At 38.4% G+C, this 21,488-nt stretch overlaps 1 protein-coding gene across 2 annotated transcripts in view; it reads right to left on the bottom strand.

Annotated features, from left to right (window-relative positions):
• The window catches only part of ALDH4A1 (aldehyde dehydrogenase 4 family member A1), a 677,659-nt gene that overhangs the window by 460,798 nt on the left and 195,373 nt on the right, over positions 1-21,488 (bottom strand). For both annotated transcript variants that reach the window (XM_044063053.1, XM_044063052.1), the window contains exon 4: positions 1,756-1,803. In XM_044063053.1, coding sequence (XP_043918988.1) covers positions 1,756-1,803 — 48 coding nt within the window. The remainder of the gene's footprint in view (positions 1-1,755; positions 1,804-21,488) is intronic.

Here is a 21,488-nt window from a genome sequence, read left to right as displayed (position 1 = left end):
TGAAAACTTTGCCTGTATTTGATTACATTTAACTGATTTACTTGCTTAAGTAAGTATAATTGTTTCTTCATGTTTTCTCTTGTATGTATTTACATCTTGCTTTTGTGTATAAATCACACAATCCCACATTCAGGTATTAGCAATGGTATTAGCAATAAACTTAGCAAACTGAATGTAAAGCCATTGTTGTAAGATGGGTTGCCAACTCACTCACAAACTGGACACACACTCATAGTGAGTGACTCCACATCAACCAGCAGACCTGTTACCAGACAGCTGCCATGGTGGTCAGTGCTGGATCCCCTACTGTTTGGTATATACTTCTCAGACGTTCAGGTCTAAACTAAGGGGTTGTAGCAGACCAAATTTGCAGATGACCGAAAGGTAGGTGCAATCACTGAATCCCCAAATGTCAGTATACTACAGGAGGGTCTCGCACAGACCAGCAACTGGTGTATTAATCATGGTCTCAAACTGAATTTGAAGAAATGCATCATCATCATTCCCTTCGGCACAAACAATGTCTCCTCACACTATCGAATCAACAACAATACCCTAAGAGCCCATGAAGTGGCAAGGGACCTGGGATCACAAGTTGACTGCAGCCTTAACTTCGGCCACCATGTGTCTACTGTAGTAAGGAAAGATTTCTATGTACCACACTTCATTAGTAAAGTCATTATCCTGAGAGCAAAAGAAGTTATAATCCCCCTATACTCGGCTTTTATCCGGCCATAACTGAGTATAATGCTCCATTTGGCATGCACCATACTAAGCACCTGCAGGAATTAGACAGACATCAGAGGTTTCTAACAAAGAAAATCAAGGGGCTCCAGCATGTGCTTTACACAGACCAACTAAGTCCCTGTCACTATACTCCATATCATACAGACTTCTTAGGGGAGACTTATGATTGGCCTACACAGCAATCCAAGCCCCAAACCTAATAAACTTGCTGTATATCCGTAAATTAAATGGGACTAGGGCTACCCATTCCAGGGACCTAAATATCACTTGTGATTTAATTATGACATGCTGGAGGGACATATTTATCTCCCAGCGAGTGCAGCATCTATGGAACAGGCTACCAATTCATATGAAACAGGGCACCTCTGTTCAAGAGCAAATTCTTACCGGGGATTGAGCCAACAACCCTCCTGGACTTGGGCAGTTATCACTAAATGCAATTTTGGGTACTGACTAGCATTTCTTTGGGTTGGGAGGGTGGCCTAATGGTTAACGTGTTTGCCTTACAAACACAAGGTGCAGGGTTTGAATCTCACAAGGGATAATTGGCTAGGCTTAAAATGGCTCGCAAGGGCAGTTAGCTTAGTACTAACCTATGAACCTATGAACCTATTACATTGGGATGAAGCGGCTAGGCTTAAAATGAACTTCGGGTCGATAGCCTACTAATCTCCTATGATCCTATGACCATCTCAGGGAACATAATATTAATGTTAAAACCAAGTTTTAATGAAAATCAGTCTTTTAGCCTTATTATTTTGACGTAATAAAGCACTTCCTGCAGAGTCAGTATCCTTGCATGCTAACCACATCCCTTCATATGCAGGGCTATGGCCACTCTAAGGTTTGGCAGGCTATCCCTCAGAATTATGTATTCACGGATATAGTAGGAACCTACCCCTCTATGTGTCAGTTCAGTGTAGCAACCTGCCCCACTTTTGTGATGCACCAGGATTTTACTGCTTTCATTAAGCTAAGAAATCCCCCGTTTGTCTTCATCAGACTCACCTTGTCAGCATAGCAGTACTTGGCAACTTTCTGTGAGTGATCATAGGGCTGCAAAAAAGAGATAAAAGTTACTTCATAAACACCATATACTTCATATTTCTACAATAACATTCACAGTCTGGTTAAAAAGACTACAATTACAACTGTTGTCCAGAAAATGATTTCCACGAACATGTGTATGAAACTAATACAACAAAGTATAAACTGCATATATAAAATAAGATTACCTTTCAAGTGTGTGTGTGTGTGTGTGTGTGTGTGTGTGTGTGTAACTGGAGTATCATAAATGAACAGGATACTGTGGATCTAATACTGTTCTACACAGCAGTAGAAATTCAAGCATGCATACACAGTATCATAATAGAACAGTATCACAGTAAAATACTAGGCTAATGACCCTAAGAGGCCATTTTAAGCTTAGCAATGCTACACAGTATTAGAACAGTACTGGTCACATAGGTGTTGGGGGAGGATATATATATATATATATATATATATATATATATATATATATATATATATATATATATATATATATATATCGCTTAAGCACGAGTGGTTGAGCATTTACAAACTTCCTCGTTTTAACACAGATAAAGGTGCCATACCAGGAGTATATCTATGGTTCTGCATCCACTGCTCCAAGCTTCACTTGAGTTTTTCTTGAATAAGTGCAGGTCTACTTCACATAGATGAGAAGCCTGATCCAGAGAAAGGACAGACTCTGAGACACATACCTATCCCCCCCATATCTCTTATTTATGTTGCAGATGAAGTTTAGTTCTCTAGATCAGACATTTTCTTTGCCATTTGTTTTGCAGATGTGCAATAGATCCATTATAATGCTGGATTAGAGGAAACGTATGCCAGGCATAGCTTGCCTCTTAGCAACCTGTAGGAGACAGAGTATAAGGACACGGCTTTGAGGTAGTCCACACAGGACTTGTTTTCTACACCATATAATCTTTTTGTGAGGAACCTCTGTGTTAGCTCCAGTTGTTGCATATGCCTGGTTATGTACATACTGAAGGGAGCACTGTACTCAATGACTGGTCTTATGAGGGCAGAGTACAACAGAACAATGACATCTTTGGACCTAGATGTCATATCCTTGCTTATAAGTTGTGTGAAATAAAATGATTTTCTCAATACAGTGGACACATGATGTTCAAAGATCAAGTCACTGTCTACATGCATTTCCAAATCCCTGACTACTAGGTCTACTCTTAGGGGTGTATTATCAATATAGCAATTTGCAGGAGTGGACACCTTTCTGAAAGCTACCATTATGCACTTCTTAGAACGGACGTTTAGATTGTGATTCTGGCACCAATTATTAGTCTGTGTCATGCCTCCTTGGGGGATATTGTCTTGGGGGGATTCAAAGACTGCACCTAATTTGCAACCATCTGCCAACTTGGTCAGCCGCAGACTTTTGACATTAGCCTCGACTTCAGTGAAGTAGATGCCAAACAGGAGTCGCCCCAGCACTGAGCCCTTAGGCAATCCACTACTGACTAGCATTTTATGAAGATAGACTCCTCTGTTTTAACTTCTTGAGTCTTATCTGTGAGTCAGCTGGCTATCCAGCAGGTGATGCAGGGGTTTATACTATAATTTAGTGAGCCTGTATACAATGCCTGAGTGGGGTATTGTGTCAAATTCCTTGACCAAATCAAGGTAGGCAATATGTGCCATTTTTCCCTCGTTTATCGTTTTTTTGACCTTCGGGAAGAAGTTTGTCAGACTGAGTAGGCATGACCTGCCCTTGACAAACCCAAACTAAGTTGAATTCAATGCTTGAAGGTTTCTTATGTCTTCATGTAACATATCCATGATTATTTTTTCCATAACAGACTTGGTGAGACTTATGGGCTAACAGTTTTTCAGGTCTGCAGATGGCCTGCCCTTGTGCAGCAGGATAATCATTTTTGATAACTACACTTGCTCAGCATAAGACCTGCTTGGAGGCTTTGGCTCAACAATGATTCTTTTGGTTTGATTAGTTTGTGTTGCATGCTGTTAAGAAGGCATCTTTGGATATAATCAGGGCCTAGCAATGCAGTGGTGATAGCCTTGGGGAATAACTTGAGGACATGTTCCCTAGTAATAGTGGGGGAGTTACTGCTGAGGGCTTTTCCTAACGGGATATTTTTTTTTTGGGGGGGGGGGATTAGAGCTATATTTTTGGCTAGCACATTTACTACATTTTCTGATTCAATATAGGTGGCAACATTCACAATTAATTTAGTGTGTTGCTGTATATTACCTTTGAGGTTGCACATATAGTTGAAGAAAGCTTGCCTGTCCTTGACCTGGAAGGCTAGTTTTACCTCAAATTTGGCCGTGGAAGACATGATGAGCACCTTGAGTTGCTTATTAAGAATGATGAGTGAGTTTTTCTCTTCCTGAGCATTGCTCCTCCTATTTTTTAATTATTATATTTTTTTATTTATTCTTTGTTGATCAGGTTGGTCCAACTAGACTAGTGGCCTCTTTTCAGTGGAGACCTGAGGTGGTGTTTATACTGCTAGGGGAAATTTGGCCTGGACATTGGGGAACTTCCCCTATTCTTTTCATTGTAAGGAGGAAGATTAATGCTGCTGCACTTCCTGCTTCTATTTCTGACAGCTAGGAGAAGTCGTGCAGTAATGGAGAGAGAGAGAGGAGAGAGAGAAGATGGTTATTCTGTTCGTGATAGCAGTATGGTTCAGTCAGTTGCCCAGAAAACTGTTGAAAAGTGAGTGGATAGTACAAATACCATCTAACTGACTTTAGGCCTCAGGGTTTTCAAGAAGTTATAACTGAAATTGCTTCTGTAGCTTTGCTGGTAGAAAACTGACTGGCTTATTAAACAAAGGTGATCCTGGAGAAGAGTTGAGATTTCTTGGTAAGATGTGATGGAAAAGGTATTCAGAACGGACAGTGAATTGGGCTGAAAGAAAAGAGTAGTGTATTAAATGGCGTGCAGTTATGGGTGGGATGCAATCTAGAAAATCATATGCTGATGCAGCTGGAAGAACAGAAGGTACTTTAAACTTTATTAAAATGAAAAAAAAAAAGATTTGAAAGCAGTGGTAGCTTTAATACCTAAAGAGGGTAAAGATCCATTAGGTCCAGCTTCATACAGGCCCATTTCAGTACTAAAGCATGATTATGAAGTGTTTGTGTCTATAACTGCTAAAAGAACGGCAAAAGTAATGAGAAAATTGATAGATATGGATCAGTGTGGTTTGGTGGAGGAGAGGCAAACATTTGACAACATTAACAGAACAATGATGATCCAGAGGGAAGCAGAATGTATGAAAATACCATTGTTGTTCACGGGTCTTGATGCAGAGAAAGCATTTCACAAAGTAAGCTGGGACTTTATGAGCAGGGCAATGGAAGCATTTGTATTTTCTGAAAAAAAATTATAAAATTGATTAGGAGGATATATGAGGGATCAGAGGCAAAAATTAAAGTGGATGGGGTCCTCTCTGATAATTTCTGCTTGAGCAGAGGAACCAGGCAGGGGGTGCCCTCTTCCCCCTTTGTTATTTAGATTATATTTAGTACCATCGGCAAAGAAAATAAGGGACTCAGAAATTTAAGGATATAATTGGTATGGTAGTCAAGGAAAGTAGGCTCTATTTGCAGATTATATTTTTTCGACCTGACGAAACCAGAAAGATACATTACAATATTGTGGAACATTGTGAGACAGTTTCACATCTTTTCGGGATACAAAATTAATGATGCTAAAACAAAGGCAATAGCGGTAAACTATGTACCGACATATGAATTGGTTCAGCAATATCCATATTTATGGGGGCATGATAAAATAAAGTATTTAAGAGTATGGATTAAAAGTGATTCTGGTGTGGTAGCTAGGGATGTGCAGGAAGAGACTAAGCAAAAGGTAATCCAAAAAACTGAGAAAATGGAAGCTTTATTATATGGATATGGATATGGATAGTAAGATGCAAGCAGTTAAAATGTTTTTAGTCCCATTAGTCTTGTACACAGTCAGGCATATTTTCATTAACCAGAGAAGAAGTTGTAGATAGCAATTAATAAAGAGCTGAAGGACTTTGTCTGGGAGGGGAAGACAGCAAGAGTCAAGTCAGATAAGCTGATTCTTCAAATAGAACAGAGTGGAATGGGATTACCAGATTTGAATGGTTCATAGGTTGGTACCAGGCTATCGGCCCTAGGGCCTATACAAGCCTAGCCAAAACAATTCCCTGGATATTTCTTCCCACAATATTTACTTCTCTGGGCCCCTGTCTAGCAGGGCGACTGACATGATCTCTGGGGTGAATTTCCTATCTCCCATCCAATCATCAAGGATCCTTTTGAAGAGGGCCAAAGAGGCGTTCTGCTTGACATGTATGGGCAGTCTATTCCAGAGTATGGGGAGTCTCTGGGTCAGGAACCCATCCCTCCAGCATGTTTTGTTCATTGTGATGACAAGGTTTAGATCCCTGGAGCGTGTGGCTCTGAGGGATTGGGATTTCTTTAAGTGGAGCATGTCCAACAGCTCAGGTTTGACATGGCCTTGTATGTTAAGCAGAGATCGCCTCTGAGTAGACGATATGTCACAGAGTATAGCTGGAGTTTTTTTAGATGGTCAGCATATGGCATCTGCTTTAGGCCTGTGATTCTTTTAGTGAGGTATTTCTGTGGCCTTTCCAGCTGTTGCAGATGTCTTGTGAGGTACATACCAAATGAGGCATTATACTCTATAATGGGTCTAATAAGGGATGAGTACAGTGGGACAATGACCTCCTTTTTTCTGGATGAAAAGCCCTTAGTGATGAGGTGTGCCACACAGAAGGATGTCCTGACTGTTGTGGCGATGTGGTTATCGAAAGTGAGACTACTGTCCACCTGTGTCCCTAAGTCTCTCATCACACTTTTGATGTTTAGTGTACTGCCACCTACATGGTAATTCATGGGTACATGTTTTTTTTCCAAAGGGGATAACTATACATTTCTTGGCATTAAGCTTGAGCCCATGGCTCTGGCACCAGGTATCTGGGTATTTCAGAGCTACACAGTTTAGGCTCCTGTACATAGCACAAGCAGAAAACTATAATTCAAAGTGGAAAGGGATGATGATGAAATGCGGGGGAGTTCAAGACACAAGCAGAGACTGGGATTTTGGATGCAGGCCTTCAATGAGAACAACAATAATCATAAAGAATATTATATCTATAAAACAGCAGAAAGTATCCTACAAACTAAGCCAACACGGGAATGGAGAAAGGAGATTGTGCCAATAGGGATGACTGCAATTAGGGATAGAGACAATAGGCAAGAGGGAGTTCAAATTTATTGGAGTAAACTGACAAATGAGCCAAGATATTGAGAACAAATAACAAGAGAGGGAAAGATGACAGAATGGGAAGATGCCAAGAATTTATTTGGACTGCAGGTTAGAAGCTGCCTTCCCTATCAAGGACTGATATCAGAGTATAGGCAGAGAAAAATAAATAGGGGTGTCCCTAAATGAAAGGCCAGTGCAGGCAGAGTTTTTAGTAAAATCTAGAACAGAAGCTGCCATTAAAAAGGAATAATTAGTACAGCATATAAAATATTGCAAGATAACTATAAGAATCAATAAGAGGAGGTAAGAAAGGATTGGGAAGAGAGACTGGATAAGCAATTCACAAAAGAAACAATGGGAGGATATATGAATGTCTTCCAATTATGCAACAAAATCTAGAAGATTTAGGATTTTTGCTTGGAAATGTTTACATAAATATTTTTATACCCCAAGTAGACTCTAGAGAATTTTTCCTCAGGTAAGTGAAGGGGAAGAAAGAGGTAACTGGGAACATATTTTCTGGGAGTGTGGTGAGCTGGCAGACTTTAAGGATTTCCTGCAGGATGCACTGTCGGAGATGCTGGGTGGGCAGATTGATGTGATGAGGGAAATTATTTTTCTGAGCTACGATAGAGAATCAGAATTGCCTAGACATGGTAAGGCCTTGCTTTGGGTAATTATGGTGGCTGCCAAAAAAACAATTACTAGAAATTTTAAATCAAAATCTAAACCAACTATAGTAAAAGTAGTGAATATGAGATAAAACAACTAGAAATGTGATCTTTACAAAAGGGAAGGATCAAGCTACATAGAAATAAATGGGAATTGTGGGAACAACACATACAAGGGAGGAATGAGGTTTAAAATAAGGCAGGACTTAAATGAGCTATGTAATGTTTCACTGAAAATTATTATGTAGATTATAAGTGATGTATAATATTTACAACTGGGAGTGCGTCAGTATGGACTGTGGTGAAAAATGCTTGCAACTAGGATTGTGCCTGTGTGGTTTGCTTTCATTTATATAAACATATGATTGCCTGTCAGAAGTGATGATTTAATAAAGAATGTTTCTCATTTAAAAAAAGGCAGGAATTGAATAATTTATGCAATATTGCTTAGGTTATACAATATATAGCAATATATATATATATATATATATATATATATATATATATATATATATATATTTATTTATAAAGTATAATGTTTGTAAATATGAACTTGTTAATACAGTTTGATTATTTTTATATAAATGTAAATTTGCCTATGTTACAAATTATAATTCAATAAAGGTGTTTAAAAAATGAAAAAAAGGGTTAATGTTTGGATAAGAAAGAAAAAAATAAGACAGATATTTTGTGTTGGGTAATTTAGTGTTACCATTTGGGTTTTAAAGCAAAATACATTGGATCCTTAATTCATATGGAAAAAGAGCCATTTTGTAACTTAACATTTGAGACTAAAGAATTAATGAAAAAAATTTTGTTTAATTGTAAATGTGACAAACCGAAATGCTGCCAGCCCAGTTAGCTGGAATTTTGTAAATAATTATATGTCACTTGAAAATATTAATATGATTTATACAGAAATGTGACACTGCCAGCCCAGTTATCTGGAATTTTGTAGGTAATCATATGTCATTTGTGAATAGTAATATGATCCATAGGCTTGTCTTACAGATGTAAGAGAACTATATGTTATGTGGATATTAAACTACTGGTGCAGAAGTGTGAAGTGTATGCTGAACTGTATGTTATGTACTGAGCTTCAAGAATGTAACCACAGTGTACCCTACTGGAAAAGAACAGAAAGGTATATAAACTATATGCCTATGCAAATGTATGTCTTGATGGTAGAGGCTGGAACATACAGAGTTAACTTGCAAACCTTCAAGAAAATAAGTTGAAAAGCAAAGAGTTTTACAACTGTGTTTCACTGCAGCAAGCAGACACAATGTCTGCAGCTAGAGGTTTTCCTGTTGTCTTGAAACAGAAATAATTATTAGGTTTAAAATGTAAAGTATTTTTATTGCTCTGTGACTTCCTAGCAGCTGCACATCTGAGGGATAAGTATTTCTGACACAGAAGTGCTAAGTATCTGTTTAGTCTGGGTAGAGGGGGCAGGTGACAAAGAGTGATGTCATCCAGCTGACCCAGCAGTAATGTGTATTATTAATTTAAGAACTATCTCAGAAAGTGAGTCTGTGCATTTTGTATTTTTCTTTGGGCCCGGAAACATCCATCTTCAGCACTTTTGCCTTGCTAACAGTAAGTAACTAGGGAAAAGTATATTTTAGCTATAGATAGGAATATAGTAAAGATTAGTTTAGATGTTTCTGTATTTATTTGAGACCGTCCTGCAATGTTGTTTTAAAATATTTCCTGTGATTCTGAACTCTGCAATCACTATGCTGAGTTACTGAGTATTGTCTTGTTCTTTTATTATTTATTATTAAATATATTTAAACCTTTTAATTATGGCTGGATTGTTTAGAGATATTTAAGCTCTTAAAGTACTTGAATATGCATTTGGTGACACTGTATAGGCCACTCCAATAGCCTTAGTCTTGGTCACACCATTTGGATAACAGTAACATTAGACAGTAGAACTGGTCACGCTTTGGGAAGGGCCTTATAGTTCATAGGTGTTTACTAGGCTAATGGCCCTGGAGCCTTTACAAGCGTAGCCCATAGGATGACCCTTGCATCGTGCCACCCAACCTTAGTTCCCAGTGCCTCTATTGAGTCGAATCTCTGCAGTAATCCCCGGGGTGAATAAAAAAACATCAGTCCCAAGTATCAAACCCATGACCCTGTACACTACAGTTAGAAAAATGTACCACTACACCATCTGAGCTGTATAAATTACCTGCCTTTACACTTGAACTGTGAATGCATGCATGTAAAGCAGCAACTCTAACTACCAAACTACCTACCTGAACACTACTTGTAGCTGATAAGTAGTGGTTGGTGGCAGCTGGTGCTACCTTATAGTCTGGGCAGGAGGGGGCATAGCTAGTGAACCTGTGCCAGCCTTCCCCACGAATGTTTGTGTGTCTGTATATAAATCAAATCTCAAAGTGTGTGCGTGTGTGTGTGTGTGTGTGTGTGTGTGTGTGTGTGTGTGTGTGTGTGTGTGTGTGTGTGTGTGTGTCTCAGCTACTTGGGCAGGGACACGAAGCACTGGTTGGACAGAGAGGGTGCTGGAGGTTTTGGCTTGACCACTCAGCTGAGACCTTAAACCTACAGCTGTGCCAGTGGGGATTCTTACTTGGGATCTGGAGAAAGAGGCAGAAACCAGCCCTAGACTGACTGTGATCTCTGTTTGCTTTTAAGGGAAATTGCACTTTAATGTGTGTGTACTTGTCATCCTCCCAATGTGCATGTCCCCCACTGGTGCTAGTGGTGAGGATTGAGGCTCCTTGATTACTGAGCCAGTGCAGGGGCATCACAGTCAAAAAGAAGGACTGTTACCACTCCACTTGCAGATTACCCCAGACAAAATCCTGTACCTTATACTAACCAGCTATAGATCACCCTCTAATTCCCAAGAAGCTCACAATACATATTTAGGCCTTCTGCAGACACTTACCATCCAATCTAACACCCTACTCATGGGAGACTTTAATTACCCCTCTACAGACTGGGAATCCTACACACCCTCAAATCTTCAGGTACAGAGATTCATAAATAAAAGCACCCTTGACTAAAAAAAGTGAATACACCCACTAGAGGCTCCAACATACTGGACTTTATGTTCACAAATATGGGAGACCACTGCACCTCCCCCACCAATATCTCATTATCCCCGGTGAGGTCTGACTGTAAAAGCTGTATCCTTCAAAATCAAAATCAATTTCATAATCCCATTAAAACCAGTAACAGTTAGGAAATATTCCAAGGCACATTTTCTGTTATTAAGTGTCGGTTTGTCAAAAATGTAGTGGTCTTCCAAACCCAGAGAACACAGTACCATATGCAGAATTACTCTCAGTAACTCTGTACAGCCATGGCAATGGCTGCATAGAGGTCATTGTACCTACCAGAAGCAAGCCCAGGACTAGCCCCAGAAATAAAACTCCCTGGTGACATCCCAAATTAAACAGGATATACAACAAAAACAAAAAGAAATCATGACAAAATTCAGACAGGGTAATTCCCATAAAGATAAAAAAAGGCTCTAATCAAAGTAAATAGGCAACTAAAAAGGCTAATTAGGTCAAGCAAAGCCAACTTTGTGGTTAAGATAGCCTCCCAGGTGAAAGATAACCATAAGGCCTTCTATAGCTATGTTAGAAACCTCAATGGCAGCAGACAGCAATGTGCTGAACTGGTGGTTAATGATGCCAGATTCATTGACCTTGTTGATATAGTGTACAGGTTAGCAGACAAATTCATTTCTAACTTTACTCCCCTCTCACTCCGACCATCTCTCCAAAAATACCCTCAAACATAACCCCTCCAACTATAAGAAATGAGCACGTACTGGCTGTACTAACTAAAGCCGAGAACACAGGTCAATGGTTCTTGATTACATCCCAGGATGCCTTCTGAATAGTCTAAAATATGACTTATTAGGACTCCTGGAGTTATTATTTAACTATAGTCTTAAAATAGGCTTTGTGCCACATAAATGGAGGACTACAACAGTCATTCCCCTTCATAAGGGAAGACCATCACCTGATCTTGGAAACTCAAGACCCATTAGTCTGACTAGTCTTATTTGCACAGCCATGGAAAGAATTATCACTGAAATTACAAACAATGACATAGGAGACCTCTAGATAGTGGGCCTATCTCAGTTTGGCTTTGCCAAGGGAAGGTCACGCCTAATGAATCTGGTGGACTTCTTTGAAAGGTACTGAAGGGAGTGGATAAGGAGAAAATGATGCATACTCTCTACCAAGATCTGGCTAAGGCATTTAATAAAATACCCCACTTCAGCATCGTCAGCAAACTTACAAAACTAGGCATAAATCCCCTTTATAACATGCTGGATAGCTAGCTGGCTCATAGATATGATCCAAGAGGTTAGAATCAGTGAGGCCACCTCCACAAAGAGACCAGTCACCAGTGGAGTCCCTCAAGGCTCTGTGCTGGGCTCCCTCCTCTTTGGCATCTAGTTCATGGATGTCAAAGCCAATGTCAAAGGCCTCTGGCTAACCAAGTTCACAGATGATTGCAAACTGAGAACAGTCATTGAATCCCCCAGGATGAAAACACTTTTCGCTACAATCTAATGCAGACAAACGCTTGATGCCAAAATCATGGCTTAAAACTCATTACCAAGAAATGCAATACATAATCCTTTTGGAAAGTCTGCCACCCTGGGTAACTATGCCATCAATAAAACACCCTTAAAAGAGGATTCACTAGTCTGTGATCTGAGAAATCATGTAGATGGTAACCTAGGCTTAAACCAAAATGTATCCAAGGTAGTAAGAAAATCCTTCTATGTTGCTCAACCTATAAGAAAGGGCATGGCATCTAGGTTCAGAGAGGTTTCCTACCACTGTACCTGGCCCTCATTAGAAGCATCATAGAGTATAATGCCCCCTTGAGCATGTATGTGACCAGAAACATACAGCAACTGGAAAGTCCATATAGGTTCCTCAAAAAAACAAATGCATGAAATAAACTCAATGTCCTATGATAATTGCGTCAAAGCCCTGTCACTTTTCATGATATCATACAGATGTCTGAGAGGTGATCTTTGTCTGGCATGCAAGGCATCCCTGACACCATTTTGATGAACATTTTGCACATCTGCAAAACAAACAGAATCATAACTACTAGATTAAAAGACCTAAATTTTGCTTGTGACATAAATAGGACATGTTGGAGAAACAGATATGTTTCTCAGAGAATTCACATTCTCTGGAACAGGCTCCCATCCATGTGAAGCAGAGTTCCTCCCTATCACTATTTACATGCAACTTGGACCATTGGATGGATAACTGGAAATTTACCCCTGGTCTGGCTCCTATGTCTCTGATGGACAGAGCCAGTCAGTAAATCACCCCCTATATAAATCAAATTTATGGGACACAATTGGGATGAATGGCTAGCCTTTTAAGGGCCCTAGTGGTCACTAGCCTACTACACACATATGACCATATGAACTTGTGGAATAAGTTTATATTTTTCCGGCAAGGGACTCTATTAAAAAAAAAGATATTAAAAATGATTTTCCATTCATGTGTTATTTATTTTCTGATAATGTGCAAGTTAAAGATGAGGTGGGGTGTTTGGAATGGGGAACGGGAAGTGAATATTATTTTAAAATATAAAAAAGATGTGATAAACAAATAAGAAATATAATGTTGAGCAGGATGCTGAAGAAAGTATTGCAATGTCTGAAAGTAATGAGGAAAAAGGGAAAGCGGGAAGGTGTTAATGAAAAAGAGAATGAAGTAATAAAAGAAGATTTAAATAAAAATGATATATTTTAGGAGAATTAAGGTATAACAGAGTACTGAAAATGAAGAAATTGAATGTGATAAGTCAGATTTTTGTAAAGGGTGTTAGGAAAAGAAAAAAGTGAGGAAAATAACATTTAAAAATACATCACCAGAGATTAAAAAGAAAGGTACGGAGACATTTTAGATGCGTTTCATTTAATGAAAATAGTGAAAAATATGATTCTGAGGATCAAGAATTAATTGGACTGGAACTCAAAAAATATCCAATTGGGGAAAGAATAAAAAATAAGAAAATGAAAAATTAAAATACTTCTCTTAAACTTAAAAAGAAGGAAAATGAATAATTGTGTAGTGCTTTCAGTTAGTATGACTAGTATTATTGCTATTGTAAGAAAAACAGGGATACTGGAATGGTGAGCTAAATATGATGCAGATATTATTCCTATAGAGGATGTAAGAAGAAAGAATAATATAGAATAGCACGTGTTCTAGAGTGTCTCTATTATGTACAAAAAATATTAGATGTAAAATTAGTAAGGATGGGAAGGTTAAGTGTTACGGATGTGAGGTGGACAGAATTAGTTTATAGAATTATAGCAATATATGAATATACAAATAGCAAGGAAAGAGAGAATCTGTTTCATCAAATATTAGATTATCTGGTGGTTAACATGAGCATTATTATTGCAGGGGAGTTTTGTTGTGATTTAAGGGGAAAATGTAAAAAGAAAAAAAATTTTAAAAATATAAAAAGTGATGAAACGTGGTCAATTAGCTGTGTGGAATAAAAGATAATGTACCTACAGTAGAGGGAAAATTGGATGTGAAATTGATTGTTTTGTACTATAGGAAGGTTTGGGTGTAGCAGATGATGATGCAGTACAGACAGGTTTTTCAGACCATTTAGTGATATGGCTGAAGGTGATGGAAGAAATGGAGTATATTAAAATAGGAAAGGGAATAAAAAGAATACATTGGAAATTATGGGATGAATTTGGAGTGTGGGAAGCACTGCAGTTATGGAGGGATCACATAACCAGGAAGGGCTTTTATAAAAATTGGTCTGAATTTTGGACTGAATTAAAAAAAGTATAATTTTGTTTTTCAATGTCAGGGTGATGTAAGAAAGGAAAAAAAAGTGAAGCATGGAAAGATGTGCAAAAATGTATTGAAGAATTTACAGATAAATATAAAAGAGTATTACAATATGGAAAAAGAAATATAAAAGAAATTGAGAGAAAAAATAAGACATTACTCTTTAAGGAGAGGTATTACTTAAGGGAGAAAGAAGGAGGTATTTGCATAACCAGGTAAAACGGTAAATGAGGATGTTAGTATAATAAGGGAAATGAAAAATGTAAAATAACTGGTAAAAAGAACACAAGCAAGTTATGAATATTGCAGCACAGCATGTAGAAAATATGTATAAGAGCAGAAAATATGTATGAGAGTAAAAGGAAAGAAAATGAGAGAGTAGAAAGTAAAAAAAAAAATAAAGAATGAGTCAAGGAAGAATTTGAAAATGAAATGACTATTAGTGAATTGAATTAAGTATTTTGGAAAGTAAATGTTGATTCAATACCAGGTCCACATAGTTTAGGGTATGAAATTTACAACAAATTAAGAGACTAGCAAAGTGTTTTGTAAATATCTTGAATGAGCGGTTGAAAGGAGGGTTTATGAAGAGTTATGCAGTGGGATATTAAAGTGTATGTGGAAGAAAGATGAAAAGAATAAAATTGTGCCATTAGTGTTTTCTTTTGTATGGAGTTCAAGCTTAAACCCAGTGAAAAAAGGGACTTTGTATATTAGTCTAGTATACAGTATTAAAATGGGAAAATGAAGAGTCTGAAAAATTAATAATACAAATGTTTCAATACAAGTAAAAAATGTTAGGAGATTATGAGAACAAGAAAAAGATATAAAGATTATATAATTGAAGAAAATAAAAATTATCAAGAAAAAATGCTAACATAAAAATGAAAACTGATGATAATAAAGAAGATGAGGAGAAGGATGTGTTATAATAATGTAATGAAACAATATTATGTACATCCATGGGAGAATTTACAAAAAAATATATATAAAAGCCATTAAAGTAAGGAAAAAGTAATGCATTAAGACTGCATAGCATTAGGATTTCCTATGGAAACTGGTAATTAATAAGTTATTGGGATGAATTTGGAGTATGGGAAGCACTGCAGTCATGGAAATATGCCATATAAAAAGCATGTTGAAAGATTGTGTTTATTTTGTGAGGAGGAGATGACAACAGAGCATGGTTTTTGAAATGTATAAGAGTGGTTAAGCTCCAGAAAAAGGTGTGTGAAGATTTTATTTAGACTATTAATGACTTAAAATATAAATACAAATGGGATTATGTATAGATATTGCAAAAATAAGAAGGAAGACAATGCAAGAAGGGTAATTTATTGTATGTAATATGGGTTATTTGGAATGAAAGACTGAATGATATTTTGTTTAGTGAGAACTGGGTTTTGGCTAATATATTGCAAAATATTAGATTATGATTGTGGAAAAAGAAGTGGGAGTCAATTATGGAAGAAAGATAACAATGATGGCTTGACGCCCCTGCCCTAAATATTATATATACATTATAAATATGAACATGATGTTTTGTTAATTAAAGGACCCCATTCTTTTCACTAGATGCCATGGCATCCTTTACATCCACCTGAAATATCACAAATTCGAGCAGGTGAAGAGTGCAGCAACCCTCTTATGCTGTAATGCAACATTATCAGTCTATCTACCTAGTATATAAATAGAAACCACAAACTTCTGCACCAAAGAGATATTATTTACAAGGGAGAAGCAGGTGTCTGCATATTTGGGTAAAATAGCAAATGAGGCTATTAGTATAATAAGGGAAATTAAAAATGTAAAAAGAGTGGTAAAAAGAACACAAGAGCTGTCTCCTACCTGTTGCACCACTAATACTGTTAGCTGCTAGGATTTTCTTCCTTTTCTTAATTAACCTGTTGATGTTGGGATTCCACAATGGTAGCTTGTGTTTTTTTTTTGTATTTATCCTTTTTTTTTGTATTTATCCTGCACTTGCATCTCTATGCAGCTGTTAATACGATTATACAAGGTTTCCACAAATGATCCCACATAGGCAGCAGTGTAGTTAGGGTTTAGGGAAGCATGAAATTTTGCCAAGGTGTCACTTAATAGCAGGAAGTTTACTTAGAATAATTCCTGAAAGTTCCAGGGTTAGCAAAGACTCAGGTTGTATTTTTGTTTCAAAGTGGACAGTTTTATGGTCTGACCCGACAAGTGAGTTTTATTTTTATTTTAAAGTAGACAATTATATGGTCCAACCTGACCAGTGAGGACCTCACACTAGGGAGGGTACAATATTCTCCTGTGTTTATGAGAACAAGTTCAAGGATGTGTGTACCATGAGAGAGTGTACAGACTCAACAGGTCCAGTGTGTTAGCATTTACAAATCCAAGAATCTCTGGACATGTAAATTAGGGGTTGTTTAAGATTTCCATTTTATACTGAGGTAGTTAGTTACCCATGAATATGGTATTGGGTTGAATGGAGAGTATCTCAAGTACATTTAAGTATGCATTATAGAATTTATGGGTCATGGATGGGGACCTATAGCTTATAAAGATATGGTGTGGGACTTTGAGAAGCTTAAGCATGTCATTCTGATTGGCCAGCCTTGAAGTGAGTTTGTTTTTGATGTAAATATGGACACCTCCACATTTTGTCCCCTCCTGCAGTAAGTGGTCTAAATGTATGGAAGGCATTATATAGCCCTGCACTGCTGGGGATGCTCTCCATAGCTTTGAATCAAGTCTCAGTAACTGCACAAACATCTACATTCTCCACAGTGAGGAGAACTTGCAGGTAGTGCAGTTTCTTGTTTAAGACTCCTAACACTGAACAGTGACATCTTCAGACATAGAAAAAGCAAACCAAGAAAAACTGTCTGGCTGACAATGCCTAAAGAAAGGTACTACGAGGGAGGACAAGGTTTTAGCCAATATACAAAAGCCTAGAGAGTACAGGTGCAAAGCACTGTGGTCTGTCAAGTTTATCCTCCCAGGCTGATAAATATTGTACCCCCCTTCGAATGACACCAAAAACTAAGCCAATTATTAATGTCAAGTATGTTTATACTGTGGCATTAAGCATAGAGAAGGCAGAATGCTGCTTCATGCTAGGCTCACACCAGCACATAGTTCAACAGCTCCATCATGTCCCTTTTCATATTGTCCAGGGAGAAACATCTCACGTGATTTACACCCACAAACTATGACTAAGTCATACTGGTATTGGTGGTTTAAGGATTTGAGTATGCATGACCTGGTGGCTCCTGCCCCTGAGGACTCTTTCCTTACTCATGTTGATAAGCATGACATCTGTGCATCTCATAATGGCATCTGCTCCAGTATTCTTAACTATAAAGGATTCCCCGCCGCAGAAGCCTGATGTCCGGCCAGTCTTCCAAAGACTTCTGAATTTAAAAGGTATGCCAAAAGTCACCATATGCACCCTGCATAATGTAGGGCATAAAGGTAACATTCAGGCTTACCAAAAACAGAACTTCTTTGCCGCCGGTCTGAACATATCTTTTAAACATTGATCTGATTACCTACGTGTGTTTTCTGCCATTTGAATGCATTTTCATTCTTCATGGACTTCCCATGCCCGTTTGTTGTTTCTGCAAGATAAGTGCCCCGTTGGGGATTTTGTTTATTTTCTTGTTTTTTTGTGTTCCTTGAGGTTAATGTCATCCAGGAAGGGTAAATGCCAGTGTGAGAGACAGATACCCCATAGAGACCACCACTATAAATATCTGTTTTGCTTAGGTACTTCTCATAACCATACGTCTTGTTCTATTTGTCATGCATTTGTTCCGGAAAACCCTTCACAGTAGACTTTCTTCCCTTTCTTTGTATCTTGAGAACCAGCATCTTAGGCTACTCACTAAAGATGCAGGAATCTCCCGCCCAGAGGGTCAGCTGTTAGGGAAGAAGGTGAAAAAGGTATGACCAGAATCTTCCACTGTCCAGTCTCTGCCAGGTGTTTTGCCTGAGGCTGGTATGAACCCGGAGGCCTGCCCGGCTATGTTGTCAGGTTTCTCTTCATTGACAGTGTTGGAGGCCAGTGAGGATCTGGCTGGCAGCATGTCTGAAGAGGCTTTGCTGGTGTCTGTCTCGGACATTCAGATGGAACCATGGTTGATATTTTTCTGAGAGGCCAGGGGGAGTTCCTCAGCTTCCAGTTGGGGGAGAAGTTCCTGCTACGGTTCTCAACTGTCATCCAGATTCTCAGCCTTCTCAGGACGTTTCCTTAAAAAAGAAAAAAAATAAACATGTTTCTTCTGCTTCTAGGGATCCACAAAGTGAGTGGCAGGCTTTTACTCAGGGGTCATGTTCTCCTTAATGTCCTTAAAGCCTTCTCATGAGATTTTGGTTCCTGCTCCTCCTGGGTCCTCTCCTCCTCTTAAAAGGCCTAGAGACCAGGATTCTTCTGAGAATGAGTTGGATTCTGCTGATGAATCCCTAACTTATATATTTATTTATTTATTTTACATTTGTTGACTGGGATTGTCCGACTGAGCTGAAGAGCCCTTTTTCAGCAGAGGCCCGGGGAGAAAAGCTTCAACATATTAAACAATTTTAATTATAAATTAGCATTAAACAGCAATGTTGCAGGATTATTACAAGGCATTAAGTAGCAATACAATGTTATACAGTGTCAATAATCAGGAGTATAGCAAAACTATTTCAAAATATATAAAAAGAAATATGCATTAAGATGAATATATTTTTTGGGGTAAGTGGTTACAAAAAACAGTTTTATCATAATGTAGTTGCATGAAGGTAAGACAGTTACAATAGAATGTTTCTCTGAGGCGATTTGCTTAATAGATCTTGGAAGACAGTAGAAAGAGTAGTCAAGGAAGATTAGAGAGAGCTAGTGAGAAGAGTGAGTTAAGGGCAGAAAGTAGATTAAGGTATGAGAAGTAGGGGATGTTTAAGGAAGGAGAGTGCAGTGGCAGAACCAGTGACTTTTAAAGTGCTCTTTGGTGGTTTATTCAACTCAAATTCCTTCTACTTTGGACTATGGGTCAGAGGAGGAGGAATCTATTATTCCTGATATTCCTTTGGAGGAAATTTCCTTTGGGGACATATTCTCTAGGATAATGGATGATTTTTTAAGTGGGATTGTACTCAGGTCTTTGATATCCATAAAAAATACTATGAGTTGTTGCAGTTGGACTCTCCTAAACCTGCGGCTATTCCTCCTGTCTTGACTGCTTTACTGGATGCTTTCTCCAATGCCTTTCAGATGCCTAATTTTCTCCCCTGGGCTCCCAAAAAGCCTGATAAGTTTTAAGGTTTCTTGAGGATTGTTCTTTTTTATATAAATGTCCTGCTACTGACTCTTCAGTAATGTCCATAGCCGCAGATATGCTGTCTCAATTGCTTCCTTCGCCCAAGTTATTGCCTTCTGACAAGGACAGTAGAACTATGGACAGGTTGGGCAAAAAGGTTTACACTTCTGCTACCTTAGCTTTTTGGGCTATTAAGTAATTATCAGACCCATATGTCTAGGTATGTGTTGGCTTTTCTTTCTCATGCCTGTCAACTTATTTGTGATCTTCCAGACTCTGAGGGTAAAACTCCTGTTTGTTCCTTGCTAGGGACTTCCTCTTCAGGTGTTCGTCATTCTATTAAATGTAGTTATGATACACCAGATGCCTCTTCTAGGGCTGTTGTTTTTGGTTCAGTTATGAGGTGGTATACTTGGCTTATTCTTCAACCTCTACTTGATGATATTAAAGCTAAGCTGATGGACGCACCTCTGGATTAGAAACTTTTGTTTGGGGAAGCTGCTGCTGGTTTAAGTCCCTTCGTGAAAAGGTAAGGTCTTACTGGAACTTAAACATGTGTTTGATTCTCTTGTGCCTAACTTTCAGTGAAACTACTCTGCTAAGCCTGCCTTTATTCATAGGCAATCATGTCCTTCTACTAAAGGTAAGAATAGTGGCAAATGTAATCCTCCTGCTAAGGCTACTCAATGTTTGGAGACTCCGAAGCCTTCCTTTCTAGACAAACCAGGGGCTGTGTGATTATCTGTTCCTTCCCAGCCACATTGCTCCTTTTCTTCCAGTTTGGCTTCAGATCACTCAGATTCTTGTGTTCTGTCGATCATTCATCAATGGTACTTCATGGTGTGGAAATCCTGTCCTCCATTTATGGGCATTCCTCAGCCTCCTCAGGAACATCTTCCCTTTTTACCAGAGGTTCTTCAAGATCTCTTGTCTCAGGGTACTATTCCAGAGGTGCCTGTGTCCCAAAATGGGAAAGGGTTCTAATCCAGCCTGTTTTTAATGGCCAGAAAAGAAGGCACTTAGAGACCTATTCTAGACCTTTCTCATCTAAACACTTTTCTACAGACACCTTCCTTTCAGATGCTGTCCCTTCAGACTCCATTTCTTCTCTTACACCCTCAGGCCTATATGGTGTCTCTGGATCTCAAGGATACAATCTGTCCTGTTTTTAGGAAGTTTTTGCATTTCTCTGTTGTTTCCTGGCATTTTCCATTCTCTGCTTTGCCCTTTGGCCTTTTTACTGCCCCAAGGGTGTTCAACAAATGCCTGGTTCCTGTGATTGTCCTTTGCAGACTTCAAGAAATCCAAATATTTCCTTACTTGGATGACTTGTTTATTCAGGCGTCCTCTCCAGAGACCCTGTTGCAAATCTTCATTTTTCAGTATCCCTTCTTCACAGCCTGGGGTTTACTATAAACTTCAAAAAGTCTTTTCAGTTGACAGTAATAAGTACCAAACAATTGTGTTATAGCATATTTAAAGCCTACTTTGCTTCTCATATTTTCCAACCTTACAGTTATAACGCTGCAGATAAATCCTGTAATATCATAAGGAGTATGAGTTGCTATTTGACATATGACATATGTGGTACACTAGTGATGAAATATGCCAGTGG

This window comes from Protopterus annectens, chromosome 2.part1, assembly GCF_019279795.1.
Source record: "Protopterus annectens isolate FY-2018-M chromosome 2.part1, PAN1.0, whole genome shotgun sequence".
NCBI classification, from domain to species: Eukaryota; Metazoa; Chordata; order Ceratodontiformes; family Protopteridae; genus Protopterus; species Protopterus annectens.
This window is presented reverse-complemented; position numbering and strand designations above follow the sequence as displayed.